Source organism: Perca fluviatilis, chromosome 10, assembly GCF_010015445.1.
Source record: "Perca fluviatilis chromosome 10, GENO_Pfluv_1.0, whole genome shotgun sequence".
Lineage (NCBI taxonomy): Eukaryota > Metazoa > Chordata > Actinopteri > Perciformes > Percidae > Perca > Perca fluviatilis.
This window is the reverse complement of record NC_053121.1, coordinates 18079990-18093484: the sequence shown is the minus strand read 5'-3', so window position 1 is coordinate 18093484 and position 13495 is coordinate 18079990. Positions and strand designations below refer to the sequence as shown.

The 13495-nt window shown below is 41.9% G+C and overlaps 2 protein-coding genes across 2 annotated transcripts in view; one reads left to right on the top strand and one right to left on the bottom strand.

Annotated features, from left to right (window-relative positions):
- Positions 1–1715, bottom strand: part of LOC120567062 (hepatitis A virus cellular receptor 1 homolog) — a 65641-nt gene extending 63926 nt beyond the window's left edge. Inside the window, exon 1 of the mRNA XM_039813857.1 lies at positions 1351–1715. Coding sequence (XP_039669791.1) covers positions 1351–1366 — 16 coding nt within the window. The 5' untranslated portion in view covers positions 1367–1715. The remainder of the gene's footprint in view (positions 1–1350) is intronic.
- Positions 1716–3018: 1303 nt separating this feature from the next.
- Positions 3019–12281, top strand: LOC120566259 (alpha-1A adrenergic receptor-like). Its single transcript, XM_039812573.1, has 2 exons — positions 3019–4413; positions 11070–12281. Exons 1-2 carry the CDS (start codon positions 3447–3449, stop codon positions 11621–11623), a joined length of 1521 nt encoding a protein of 506 aa, XP_039668507.1. The 5' UTR covers positions 3019–3446; the 3' UTR covers positions 11624–12281.
- Positions 12282–13495: the final 1214 nt, after the last annotated feature.

Below are 13495 nucleotides of genomic sequence, written 5' to 3'. Positions count from 1 at the left end.
CCAAAACTGTAAAAAATACAGGGATCTCTTAGAATTGAGTTATATTTGTTAAATTGTAGCCTATATACATTATGAAACACCAAGAAGAATAGGCCTACTAAAAGTTTACTGGCATCACTTCGTATTTTGGCAAAGCTTCTTTAATTACTGACAGGATTCCTGAAAGTGTTTATGCTTTTATTATATCATGAGCAGACTTTGTGATGATAACAGGAAATAAAAAGCATCTTCTCGGATGTCCTATAGAAAAACTAATCCACCATGGTTAGAAAGAGTAAATGTACTGCTGCTTTAAATACATTTTACTCAAGTAGGCTACAAATAAAAATATTAAAAGGTGCTCTAAACGATGTTGGGTGACGGTACTTCTTGTTGACGTTCTAAGTATTGTCAAACAAAACTGAGGCTAGCTCGCCCCTCCCTCCCTCCTCCTCCTCCTCCTCCTCCTCATCATCCCATCCCCTCCCCTCCCCTCCCCCTCCCCTCCGTGCTTCCGTGCACCAACCCCCCAACCCTCACCCCAAAATCCTTGTCGTCGGTTATTGGCTGGAACACTGTTTATGTTTCGTGGTGCAGGTTGGCGCAGTTTGTTTTTGTTGCCGTTTGTGGAGCCTGGGCTGTCTACAGAGACCACAGTTTTTTTTACAGTGTGTTCAGGGGACAGGCAGCTAGCAGTAGCGAGGAGATGTTTGCTGTATGTGACAAAAAATATTGTAGCCTAAAAAACGCATGACATCGCTTAGAGCACCTTTAACTGTATCTGTGGATGGCTCTCAGTGATTACCTTACCTATAGGCCATTAAGCCTATCACTATATTGGCTAATAATATGTTGGATTCATGTTAGGACATTTTAAATTTTCAAAAAAACAACTTTCAAAACATTAAGAATTTGGTAGCCCCCCTGCAGTAGCCTAACTCTGAGGACCCCCTAGGGGTCCCGGACCCCCTGTTGACCTAACAATACATTAATTGTCTATATAGAGTACTTCCTCTGTTTAGCCTTACAATAATTAACAACGGACCAAACTTAAGACATTTAAACAAAAATGAAGTTATGGACACCACGGCGGGTGCAACAAGTAGGCCTATTATTAAAAGCCACATAGCTAGATTATATAACCGGTCACACTCAATCAACAGCAGAATAAAACTTCACCAAAGCAGACGACACAGATGTATTTAACAATATAAATCCAACAGCAAGTGCAGCCACATTAAAGCAAAAGGAGAGCTAGCTACAGTTTTCGCTCAACGTGTAGCCTACAATACACAGGTAGCCTACCAAAGTGGTTGTTGCGTTATCCTCTGTGCAGTGAATACGTTTGGATAACTTTGATTTTGTACTCACCTGTTTGAACGTTCATCTTCGAGTGCACCGCGAATTCCTCCACAATCTGCCTGCAGGTTAAACCTCGTTAATCCCCGGTGCGAAATAGAACCTGCTCAGCGTCTCTGGTCCCTGGCTGTCACAAGCAGCAGAAATAAGGCCTCAAGCACACACCTTGTTAAAGTAACGTAGGCCTACGTTAGGTTAACAGTTCCTAAGCCAATGTAGAAGTCGTATTACAGCCACGAGCATCAGCGTTTAGCTAACGTTTAGCTAACGTTACACCAAAGAGAGCATCTTTGGCTACATGCGGCATGCACACACCCTACCGGTCGCAACATCTCGAGTGTGTTTGATTTGTGTCACCAACAGATGACCCGCGCTGGATGTGCCATCGTTTTACTATGGGGAGAGCGCGAGACCGCTCAGAGTTCAAATGATTTCAACTTTGACCTCGGTTGCCGTTGACCTTCCAAAGCGCGACGTAGCCAGATGCGATGATGACGCTCTGCCGCTGTGTCTGCCTGATGTTCTGCGCCAGACCTTAACCGTCAAATGGTTGAGACATCGGAAGAGAATAATTGCACTAAAACCAAATTCATCTATAGTGCCAATTGAGGACTGGACTGGGAAAAAAATAGCTTCAGGCTATGTGAATTTGTAGGCATACTGACGGATGAGTCTTCTGAATTATGCAAGAGCTGGAAGCTGTCAATTTACAGTTGAATTATTTAAGAAATAGAGAGCAAAGACCAACGTTTTCATTGATAAAAAGAAACATATTCCACCCAACAAGATTGCCTTAGGTGTATGTTATTATTAAGACTGAAAATGTAATATAGCCTATTGAAAATAAACATACTAAACATGATGACATAAATTCAGATTCTAACAACATTCCAGACCTCCGTGATATGGTTCAAAATGAACCTGAAGCTATAAATATTCCTGGGAGAAAGACAATAAAGTCAATGCAGATTAAGACTATAAATTGAAATCTGATGGACACCTTCACTGAGCTTTAAAGATTCTGTAGAAATTTGTTTTGTTTTTACATTGAATCATAAAAGTTGCAGTTCTGACAGGTTAGGGCCTATCAGAAGAAATGTCTGTCCTCGGCCAGTGTAACATCATGAGGGGGAAAGCTCTTAAACATGAGGAACCTAAGTTTTAGGAATGTGCTTGTCTGAACTCAGCCCATTAAATCAGTCACTCCTCACTAACTGAGCTCAGATTTAAAGTGAGATAATAGGAATTCCTGATTTTGACCAAAATAGGAAACTATTTCAGAGAAATAGACCTACCTGTTAGTCTAGCCTATAGCAGAGGGCATTTGTGAATTTGTTATCTACTTTTGCACTTAATCAATTAAGGCTTAACCTTTTTTAGGTTGGCTGCCTAAGCATCCTAATTCATTTTCCAGGACCACATACACATAGATGGAAACTGAGTAGCTAGATCTTATGCCCATATGCTCAAACACTTGAGTCACGTTTTTATATTATAAATGATCCTTTTTCCACTGCAATCAAAGCATTTAGTGCCCTTTAAAGGAACTTCAAACTAAAAGCTGACAACAAAGTTAAGGTTTGGCACAATAAGTCTTGCTTATAATTGTCCGGTTAAGCACCCTCCCACAGTGAGAAAAAAACAAATCCAAGACACCAAAGAGGCACTTCTCCCAAAAACGCGCTATTCCATCCCGTACAGTTGCTTAAAATGATGCAAATATACAGTATGTTATGCGTTTTATGTGGAGTCGCGGGTTTTCATGTAATGATGCGGCATGCGCGCTTCATAGGCTCGTGTTTAGGCAGCCTATGTTTGGTCAGTACACGGGGGAGCTGTGTGTGGTGCAGAGGAGGCAGGAGATCCCTCATTTCCACTGAGCCCTCAGGAGAGTGGAGGGAGGACTGCATGGGTACTGTTCGGCTGCACAGGGGACGGGTTTCTCTGATGAAAACATCTCAGCAGTGATCTGGAAACAACATTGCAAACACGCAGGTAAACCATGCAGACTTGGGACATTTAGACCGTTTTTATGTTTAGTAACGCTCTTTCGTGAGTTGCCGTTACAAGTGATCTGAAGCCTGCTATGGAGGACCTCTTGAGTCAAAATGAGTCTGAGCACTGACAATGTCACAAACTTGTGGAAAAATGGTTCCTCGGAGGAACTCGGCGGGACTCCGGGCGCGTCTTCCCCGGTCAGCTTCACCAACGGCTCTGGGGGGAACCACACGGAGGTGGACCTCAACCGAGCCATCCCGCTCGCCCTGGTGCTGGGGGCTTTCATCGTGTTCGCCATCGCGGGCAATATCCTCGTCATCCTCTCGGTGATGTGCAACAGGCACCTGCGGACACCGACACACTACTTCATCATAAACTTGGCCATCGCCGACCTGCTGCTGGGCACCACGGTGCTGCCGGTGTCCGCCACTCTGGAGATCTTAGACTACTGGGTGTTCGGCAGGATATTCTGTGACATTTGGGCGGCGGTGGATGTGCTGTGCTGCACTGCGTCCATCATGAGCCTGTGCGTAATATCCATTGACCGCTACATTGGAGTGAGCTACCCGCTGCAGTACCCGGGCATCGTGACGGAGAAGCGGGCTCTGCTGGCCATGCTCGGGGTGTGGGTGCTGTCGGTGGTCATCTCCATCGGACCTTTGCTCGGGTGGAAGCAGCCGCCGTCGCCGGACGACACGGTGTGCCCCATCACAGAGGAGCCTTTTTACGCGCTCTTCTCCTCCCTCGGCTCCTTCTACATCCCTCTCATCGTGATTCTGGTCATGTACTGCAGGGTGTACATAGTCGCCAAACGGACCACAAAGAACCTGGAAGCCGGTGTGATGCGAGAGAGGATGAACTCGGGTGAGCTGACCCTCAGGATCCACAAGGGTTCTCAGGTGCAGGAGGAGCCCGGCAGTTCAAGCACCGGCAAGGGCCGCGCGCACCAAGCGAGAAGTTCCCTCACGGTAAAACTTCTGAAATTCTCCCGGGAGAAGAAAGCAGCAAAAACTTTGGGAGTTGTGGTCGGCATGTTTACGCTTTGTTGGCTGCCCTTCTTTCTCGCCTTACCCATAGGTAAGTTCAATGGGTATGATATAGGCCTACTGTCATAAATGAAACAAAAACACAACCCCCCAGTCATTTTCCTCACACTCCGATTTAAAAACGTCATCTAGGCTGTATTAAATTGGCTAACGAGACCTGCAGAATAGATATTACAGTGATCTAAAAGTCTGTAGGAAGTTACACTGAGACAGTTAAAGGCTGCAGGTCTTGTAAATCATATCTATTGCTGGCACTGGGAACATCTCCTGGGTAGCATTTAGGGCTCTGAATTGTCACCAAACCTATGTGTGGGCTATGATATACCGTAGTAGTCATTTAATAGACTACTACAGGAGTAAAGAAAAATAACATCACCCATACATGTTTGCAGTGGATCTATAGTTTATAATTTATCTGACTTCACAGCCTCTGTTTATGTAATTAATTTAGATTGCATCATATTTTATGATACCGACTTTGGACGAACCTTAAAACATGTTCCAACTCTACAATGCCAAAGCCAACACTGAAGTTGTGATCTCTAAACTCAGTGCCCATAATATGGGATAAACATGTTTTTCAGAGACTGAGAAGGAATTTTTCACAAGCTTATCCAAACATTATTATTAGTGTTATCTTTGCATTATTCCCTGAGTCTCAGTTAATCTGTTGGTGCAACAAATACACTCCTCATGTGTGCAAAGTGGAGGGTAGGTAGCCTCTCTCTGCTCTGGTCCGTTTATTCAGAGGCCTGTGGGGCCTGCCAGGGCTCCCTGATGCCACTGAGACTGGCAAGCATTCAACACCCCCCATTGTCATGGCTGTTTAAAAACCTGCAGAGGAAATTAAACAATATATTCTGTGGTGAATTGCTCATGCCGCGGGCTGTGTTGTGGCGAAGAGGGTTAAGAAAACATGAAGTCTTTATTTAGTGATGGAATCTGGATAAAAGGGCTCACTGAATTACGTCTAAACGACAAGCATGTCTGCTGTATTTTGTATGATTGTTTGCCTAATTGCCAGGGCATTGGTCTCTTATGCCCTGTAGGTTATGGTTGTTTATATGTGAGTGTGTGTTTGTGTATCGGCATGTGCCATGTGTACACATTTACTGTGGTCATATGGGAATGTGTTTATGCCCCTGGCTTTAAGCTGCAGCTCATCACACACATCACTACCTGGGGCGGGATCACTATGCAGTGTCACATAGTGGAGATTATTTTTTGCCTCGAGGCGCTCTTAGTAAGATAACAGCACGTAACAAATGTAATTTTGCAAAGTTCTGATTTTCAGTTCAAAGACCCTTCACAGAGCAGATTCAGGGGGGACGTGAGGTTCAGGAGGGGCCTGTTTATGTAACACTAATCAACCAACTGCCAAGAAACCCCAGAGGGTGCATTTCTCTGTACAATCTCTGGTGTAGCATACTGATATATTGTGACAGAGGCCCATGTAACCTTTTTTCATGCTAATTTTTAACTGGCCTCAGAGAAAGAAAAGCATACAAACAAGTCCCCAGTCTTCTACTCCCTTGTACTCCACACAAAACATATACTATATACATATATATATATATATATATATATATATATATATATATATATATATATATATATATATAAACTTAAATACTAAAAGTGTGATTGGGCAGCAGCTCTCCTCTTGTTGCTCCCTGAGTATTCATTAGCCTCCACCCACAGAGTGGGATTTCCTGTCTCACACTTGTTATTACCCTGCTCCTTCCTCTGCATACTGTCACTGATATGTAACCTATGTGGGGGGTTCTGGTTGGCGGTGTGTGCGCACCGGTGGCAACAGGACGTGTGCTTTGTGTGTGTGTGTGTGTGTGTGTGTGTGTGTGTGTGATGGAGTGCTGAGATTTTTAAAGAATTTAAAAGGTGGAAAGGTAAAACTGAGGCTGAATGCTGCTTTCCAGCAAGAGCCACTGTGATCCATGACCCCTGAAGTCTCAACCTCAGAACATGTGCAGACTAAAGAAATATGTGAACTCTCTCCTTTACAACTGATCTGGCCTATCTGATCCAAATTATGTAAACAGTTGTTTTGTTTTTGCACATAAATGGTAAGCATGCAGCTACCAGTCCCAGAGTTTGAGTTATTCCTTTTTTTCAGGTTCTGAATTATCGTGTCTCCTTTTACGCCTTTGACTTGCAGCAAAGTAAGGTATACAGACTTCAGAATAATAAACCTTACATCAACGTTTTGAAGTTAGTGTCCAGGCAAGCATCCTTGGAAAAAAGCAGCCCAAAATTTCACACACACTCACTGAGAGCTGTTTTACTTAGCGTGTTTGTCAGTAAGGATGACATATCTAAACTTAAAGTTATTTCAGAACACATTCTTGTGTCACATTATGAAAAAATGACACTGTAACATTTTAATTGCACAGCAATAATCAGAGACTAGTGCAGACATTGACCAAAAAAGGCTTTTTTAGGGGCCAAATGTAATAAAGGAAGCCAAAATTTCACAAAAAAAATGCTTATTGACCTTCGATATGTTATCTTTAATAACAACAATGTATTTTCATTGACACTCTTTTTCACCTTTCAAGCTGCACACCTGTCCCACCAGCAGGTCTCTATTACAACCGTATGTTGAGCAGCTGAACATTGTTCAGACACTCTTCTAGTCCAGATAGCAAAGTTTCCTATCATAAAATGTATTTCATGCTGACTGACAGGGAAATGGTTATGGGAATTATGCATATTATGCATAGATTCATTATAGAGCAGTCATAAAAAAATATAACTCTGATTTGTATAAGTGACAAACAAAACAAAAACAATAAATTCATTTATTATTAAGAAATAAATTAGACACATTTCTTCAAAAAAACACCAGAAAAACCATGCAACAATTGGTTAATTATTATTATTATTAAAATGTCAGAAATATTGGGAAATGCAAGGTGATGTTTTCATATTTCTTTTTTGTTTGACCAAAAGTCTAAAAGAAAAACAACATATTCAATTTACTATGATGGAAGATGAGGAAAACCATTTTAGATGCTAAGACCAGTAAATGTTTGGAAGTTTTGCTTGAAAAATGTGGATTAGTTGATTATCAAAACTATTGCAAATTAATTTCCTGTCCACTGAATAATCAATTAATTGACAAATCGTTTCACTCCTACATATATGTAAACAAAGACAACAACTCTAAACCAAGATTAAAACATAAACCGATATTGTTATGAGCATTCGAGCATTGGCAACTGTTGCAAGCAGTGTGCCCATGTGTGAGAGAAACCAACACTTCAAGGTGTTAACCAATTGTTTCCATGTAGAAGTGTTTTTTGGAAGAGATACTGTGCATGTGTGCATCTCCCACGAGTGTGTGTGTGTGTGTGTGTGTGTGTGTGTGTGTGTGTGTGTGTGTGTGTGTGTGTGTGTGTTTGTCAAAGGGCCTTGGTGAGAAAATGAAGCTGACAAACTAATCTTGACTTGACAATAAGACTTCTTTGTTCATCTTTCTTTGACATCAAACCTTTAGTGATGCAATTGAAATTAAGCTAAGAGAATCACAGATTTAGATCTGTACTATGTTTGTGAGTGTGTTTATTTTTAAATGAGCTGGCCGGCCTCTGTGCTCGGGGGTAATTGAAATGGTTTTTCAAGGGGAAAAATAATGAGAGTGCTAAGAGTCAAAGCGATGGAGAAGAAAGGAGGTCGCCACAGGGCAGTGGGGGTGAAAGCGAGGGCCCCTGGGATGTCAACTCCATTTCCCAAAAATAGCTTCATGCTATGGTTTCATTGAAAGCAATCTGCGAGGGCAATAACTTCTGTCCTTTTAGATCAAGACATATTAATCATATTTATGGGTGTGTTATGAAACAGGATGTGTGTGTGTGTGTGTGAGCGCGTGTGTGTGTGTACTACATGGCACCGAATAGGCATCATATCTTCCAATTAGTAAGAATAACAGGATGCCTTGTTTTGTTAAGATGTTCCTGTGTTTCATAGTGAGAGGTGTGTGAGTATGCCTGTCCTCAGGAAGGAGGTGCAAACATTTATCTTAACAGAAGGGCCAAGACCACCAACAATAACCTTCCCACTGGTACCACTATACCATTGTTTCGCATCCTCTGCCGTTTATACTATAGCCTTTCAACATAAACACTCTTCAAGGGATGAAAATTGGACCAAAATCACACATAACTTAAACACACAAACATGGCTACAGGAAGGTCTGTTGTCAACCAGATTTATTTCTGTGTTTCCTACACTTTTATTCAGCGCTTTTGTAGAAAGGAGGCACAGGAACATGTTGGCAGTGTCCCATTTTTTGGTCTCTGTTGGGGCCTCTGGATGTTTAGAGGGCCCTTCCTGGGAGGCAGGCAGAGCCACACAGCTGTGTTTGCATGTGCACATGACACTGTTGTAGCCCATCTGAGAGGCTTTACATGAAATGCAGATTCTCAGAGCATATACAGTACTGTATCTCATGCATCCCACCTATTGACTAAGCCAAGAGAGCCACATAAATCGGTCTCACAGCTAATGCATCAGTTCTGCCATTAAATATGCCTTACCCTCACCCTAACATACATGTTTATCAGTCTTTTCAAAGAAAAGAAATAAATAGATGGGTAACTTATGCATTCCTCATGGTATGAAATAAAGCTAAAAAAGTATTCAATTAATCGATTCAACCGAAAATAAATCACCTATTTTGATAACTGATTAGTCATGAGATTCTATTTGCAAGTAAAAAATGCCCAAACATTCTCTGGTACCGACTTCTCAAGTGTGAGGATTTGCTGCTGATATATTTTGTTTTTACGACTGTTTGTTGCTGTCATTTAGGAGCCATTAAATGAAAGCTGCAAGTGCTATTTACTCATGTTGTTGCACAATCACTTTTAACAAATTGACTGGAACATTGTGTGTGTGTGTGTGTGTGTGTGTGTGTGTGTGTGTGTGTGTGTGTGTGTGTGTGTGTGTGTGTGTGTGTGTGTGTGTGTGTGTGTGTGTGTGTGTGTGTGTGTGTGTGTGTGTGTTTTCTGAATAGTTGCAGTTCTGCTGCACAGGTTTTGTGACATCAAACCAAAAACAATGTTGTATGTTTTTGATTATTTCCAACTGGACACAACTCCCTTCAGACTGATTTTCACAACCAATAATATATTTAACCGTTAATGTTAATGGGATATTCATGAAGAAGCAAGCTGAGGTGTCTATCTGTCTGCCTGTAATATCTTACCAGAGGTAATTTCACACATGAGAGCCTGAGATTATAGAGCATCTTTTCAGGAATGTGATATCAATTTAAGAATGTGAGTGTGTGTAAAGAAACACTTTGACTCACATCTGCCCACTCACACACAAAGTCTTTCTTTCACAATAATCTCGCACTTGCTATGTTTTTATCTTCAGGCTTCCCCCTCTCTCCTCATTAACTTGTGAGATATTCTTCAACTGTTAAAGCTTGGCTGCAGGAGGAGTAAAGGCACCACAGGGGTAGATTAAAGCAGTTTAACACAGGCCAGACTCAACTCATTAGCATACATGACAAGCCTGCTTCAGAATATTTTACAATGTTGTCGTTTCCATCATTAGGATTGCCTCTGAATATGGAATAAAAAAAAGTCTTGTTGAGTCTTACAGACAACAAACCTCCCCAAATGCACACTTATGCACACACAACTTCAGCTGTACTGTCGTGGTGGTAAGATAGAAAAGGTGCATTTCCTTTTAACTGTCTACCCTTTGCTCAAAACGAAGCATGTCTCAGTGTATTCATCTAAAAATGAATTCAGGGTCATCCCACTCTCTCTGTATTCCTTTGAAAGTTCCTCGATGAACTGTGACAGGGAGGCTGCATTGGTTTTTGAAAAGGGAGCACTTTTTTGCTTCTGATTGAATGCCTTCTATATACAAGGTCTTTCTTTAATGATAAATAACATGTGAAATTGGCTTTCCTCTGCGCTCCACATCCTGTCTGCATGCAGTCTGACTGTAAAGAGCTTATTTTTTAATAAATGCTGCCACCTTCTGGACAAAATATCAATGTATGATGAGCAGGGATGCTCTGATCTGATACTGGCGTTATTAAACAGATCGGATATCGGCCTTGATGTAACCAATCCACATTGAATACATTTTCTTCATCAGTGTCATTTTAAAATCCAGTGTTTCCAATAGCCAGCCAATCCGTTATATTCATTGTGTCACAACAGGCCGGCAGCTTAGCAATTCTTGGCCTTTTGTTACCTTACATGGAAATGATTCCAATGACTTTCACACAGTAAGAGGTACAAACCTCTTTGAGAAAATAAGAGCACTGGTATTGCATCATCATACTAAGTATTTTAAAAAAAAAAAAAAAAAAAAAAAACCAAAAAAAAAATATTTTTATAATTAAAATAAAAAAAAAACTTACTTGATAGTTTGAAAAAAAAAAATTGAACATGTGTTTGTAATGACAGGTCTACCAACAGGTCAGTGTTTGATTAATGTCAAGTTTGACATTTTAGAAAAGAGCACAGAGAAAACAGTTAAGACAGAAATATATAACGTTTATGTCAGATCACATCGTAGTAATGAGCTGTTAAAGAAAAAAGGTTTCCAGGACAGTTAAGGGGTTATTTAAGGTTCCTGTGCAACGCCATTGGCCATGAATGACAGTATCCCCATGTTCTCCCTCTATTCTACTTCTTCTAGGGTCTTTTAATGTGAACCTGCGCCCGCCAGATCTTCTCTTCAAAGTGATCTTCTGGCTGGGCTACTTTAACAGCTGCCTGAATCCCATCATCTACCCCTGCTACAACCGCGAGTTCAAGCTGGCATTCATCCGCATCCTACGATGCCAGTGTCACCAGCGTAAACGTCCCGGATGGAGTGCCTACAATTACCGCTCCTCCAACTTCAGCTCCTCCGGACACTCGCGCAAAGGCTCAGCAGATCACAACTCTAGCTGCTTGAACGGCAGCCAGCGTACTCTGCCCTCCTCAGCCAGCCCAAGCCCCAGCTACCTGAGCAAAGGTCTTCCACCTTGCCCTGAAGGGGAAACATTATATATCTGGGGGGGCACCACCCCAACTCCCTCCACACCCAACCTGCTGCCTGGCAGGCCTGCAGACTGCCAGCAGGGAGCTCTGAGAGGGGAGGGAAGAGGAGGGAAACCAGCTGAGGGGACTACTGGTGGTATTTTCTCTTTCTCCTTTGGGAAGAATAGAGACAAGGTAAACAGTATGATGCCTGATGACAAGGTGTGACTGCTGAGTCTTACTGAGATGTGACTCGTTAGTTCCTTAAAGGATTAAAGTCACAAACAGGATTTCAAAGGTTTGCTGCATTCACTGTACATGGTCCCATGATCATTCATCAGTTAGTGGATTGTCGTTGTCATTAGTGGTCAGTGTAAGGTGAAGGTAACGGAGTATTGACTATGCTGCTCTATCAGAGGTATTTTTCCTATGTTACTGTATATGTGGTTGACTTGTTTCTTTCATTGAACAGTAAGGGGTTCAAGATAGTTAATCAAATTCACTGTTCGCCACTCTCTTTGGGACTGTAAAGACACCAGTGCATGCATTTTAATTAAACAAAAAAGACATTTGAAGGAAAAAGGACTTATTGTCAGAAACCCAACAGCCTTCCCTTCAGTTAAAAATCCATGTATGCCCTGTAAAAACTCTGACAAAGAACCTGGCTCATGTAAAAAGTGTGTGATAAGACAAATGATCACCTTTCTGTTGCAGTCACTTGATATCTTCATGGTATGTTGTGAAAATAAAGTATAACCTGGTTTATCTGCTGTGCACACAATCATCAGATATCATCTCGTTTGTATGTTCGATGTTCAAAAGTTCAGAATATCAATATTAGAAATGTGATCGATAAATTAATAAACTAGAACTTTGATCAAATGCTGCTCGGAGGCAAAGTCTCTCTCTGTAACTCTGCTTTCTGGATTTGAGAAAGATGTGCACCATTATCATAGATATTAATGTCAATCTGATGATAAAAGACCATCGATGGATTTGGTTTAAGCGGGGATGTGTCCTGAGTGAGGAGAAGGGCACAGTTTTAAGCGTCTGAGGTAAAGAGCAAACATTAGGCAGGTATTTCAAGGAACATTTCCAGTGAGCATAGATCAGTATGAGGGTGTATTGCCTATAAAGACTATTATATAAGACGATTCCTTCCGATCACAGCTCAGCTATAAGACATCTAACTGTACTCTGCATGTACACTCAGTCACCTCCTGCTGTGGTAAGCAGCAGCACACAGGATATTCAGATCTGTTTGGTCATGTTTAATGTCCCCTACGCCTTTGCGACCTCAGCTATCTCCTTCTTCATTCCCATGGGTTTCATGCTGTTTGCCTATGGGAAAATCTTCAAGGCTGCCCAGAGACAAGCGAGGTGGTTCCATGCAATCGATCACCAAACTGGGCAGCTTCAGATGAACCCATGAGGACTGGCTCCACCAGACAAGTCCAGGCTTATCTGGAAAGAAAGAAAGGAAGGCTGCTAAGACACTGGGTCTGATCAGTGGGGTATTCCTGTTCTGTTGGCTTCCTTTCTTCTGTGTGAACGTGGTCCATCCTCTGAAGGGCTACAGCGTCAGCCCCCTGGTTCTGGAGGCCTCCATGTGGCTCCAATATGCTCCTCTCTGAACCCTTTCCTCTATGCCCTATTCAACAGGAACTATCATCATGTATTTGCAGCCATGTTAGATTGTGGGATTTTAAGGAGGCAGTTAAGAGCAAGTTTGGATTCCTCACTTTGTGGTAGGCAATCTGTTTGCATAAGAATATCATATTTTACTGATTGCTCTCCCACAAGATAACATGGAGTCATTGGTTATTTTGTCTGGAGCCTGAGGGCAGAACATGCACTCCCTGACCAGATAAGGGAGACGTCATCGACTCTGACCAGATAGAGGAGACGACATCGACTCTGTATTATGTCTTCATATTAATCATAAAACGCCGATGTAGAGGGCTTCTCGTTAGTCTATTTTCTGTGCTTTGCTGTAGGTGCTGCAAATTGACTCTATTTGCAAGTACAAACTAACTTTATGATATTTTCAGTGTTTCTATCCATCTCTTGATAAATAATTCTTCTAACACAATCAGACAC

Excerpts from the sequence above, each read along its gene's own strand:
- LOC120566259 (XM_039812573.1), top strand. The coding sequence starts at position 3,447 with ATGAGTCTGAGCACTGACAATGTCACAAACTTGTGGAAAAATGGTTCC. Across the intron at positions 4,414-11,069 it reads CTTTCTCGCCTTACCCATAG|GGTCTTTTAATGTGAACCTG; the intron begins GTAAGTTCAATG and ends TACTTCTTCTAG.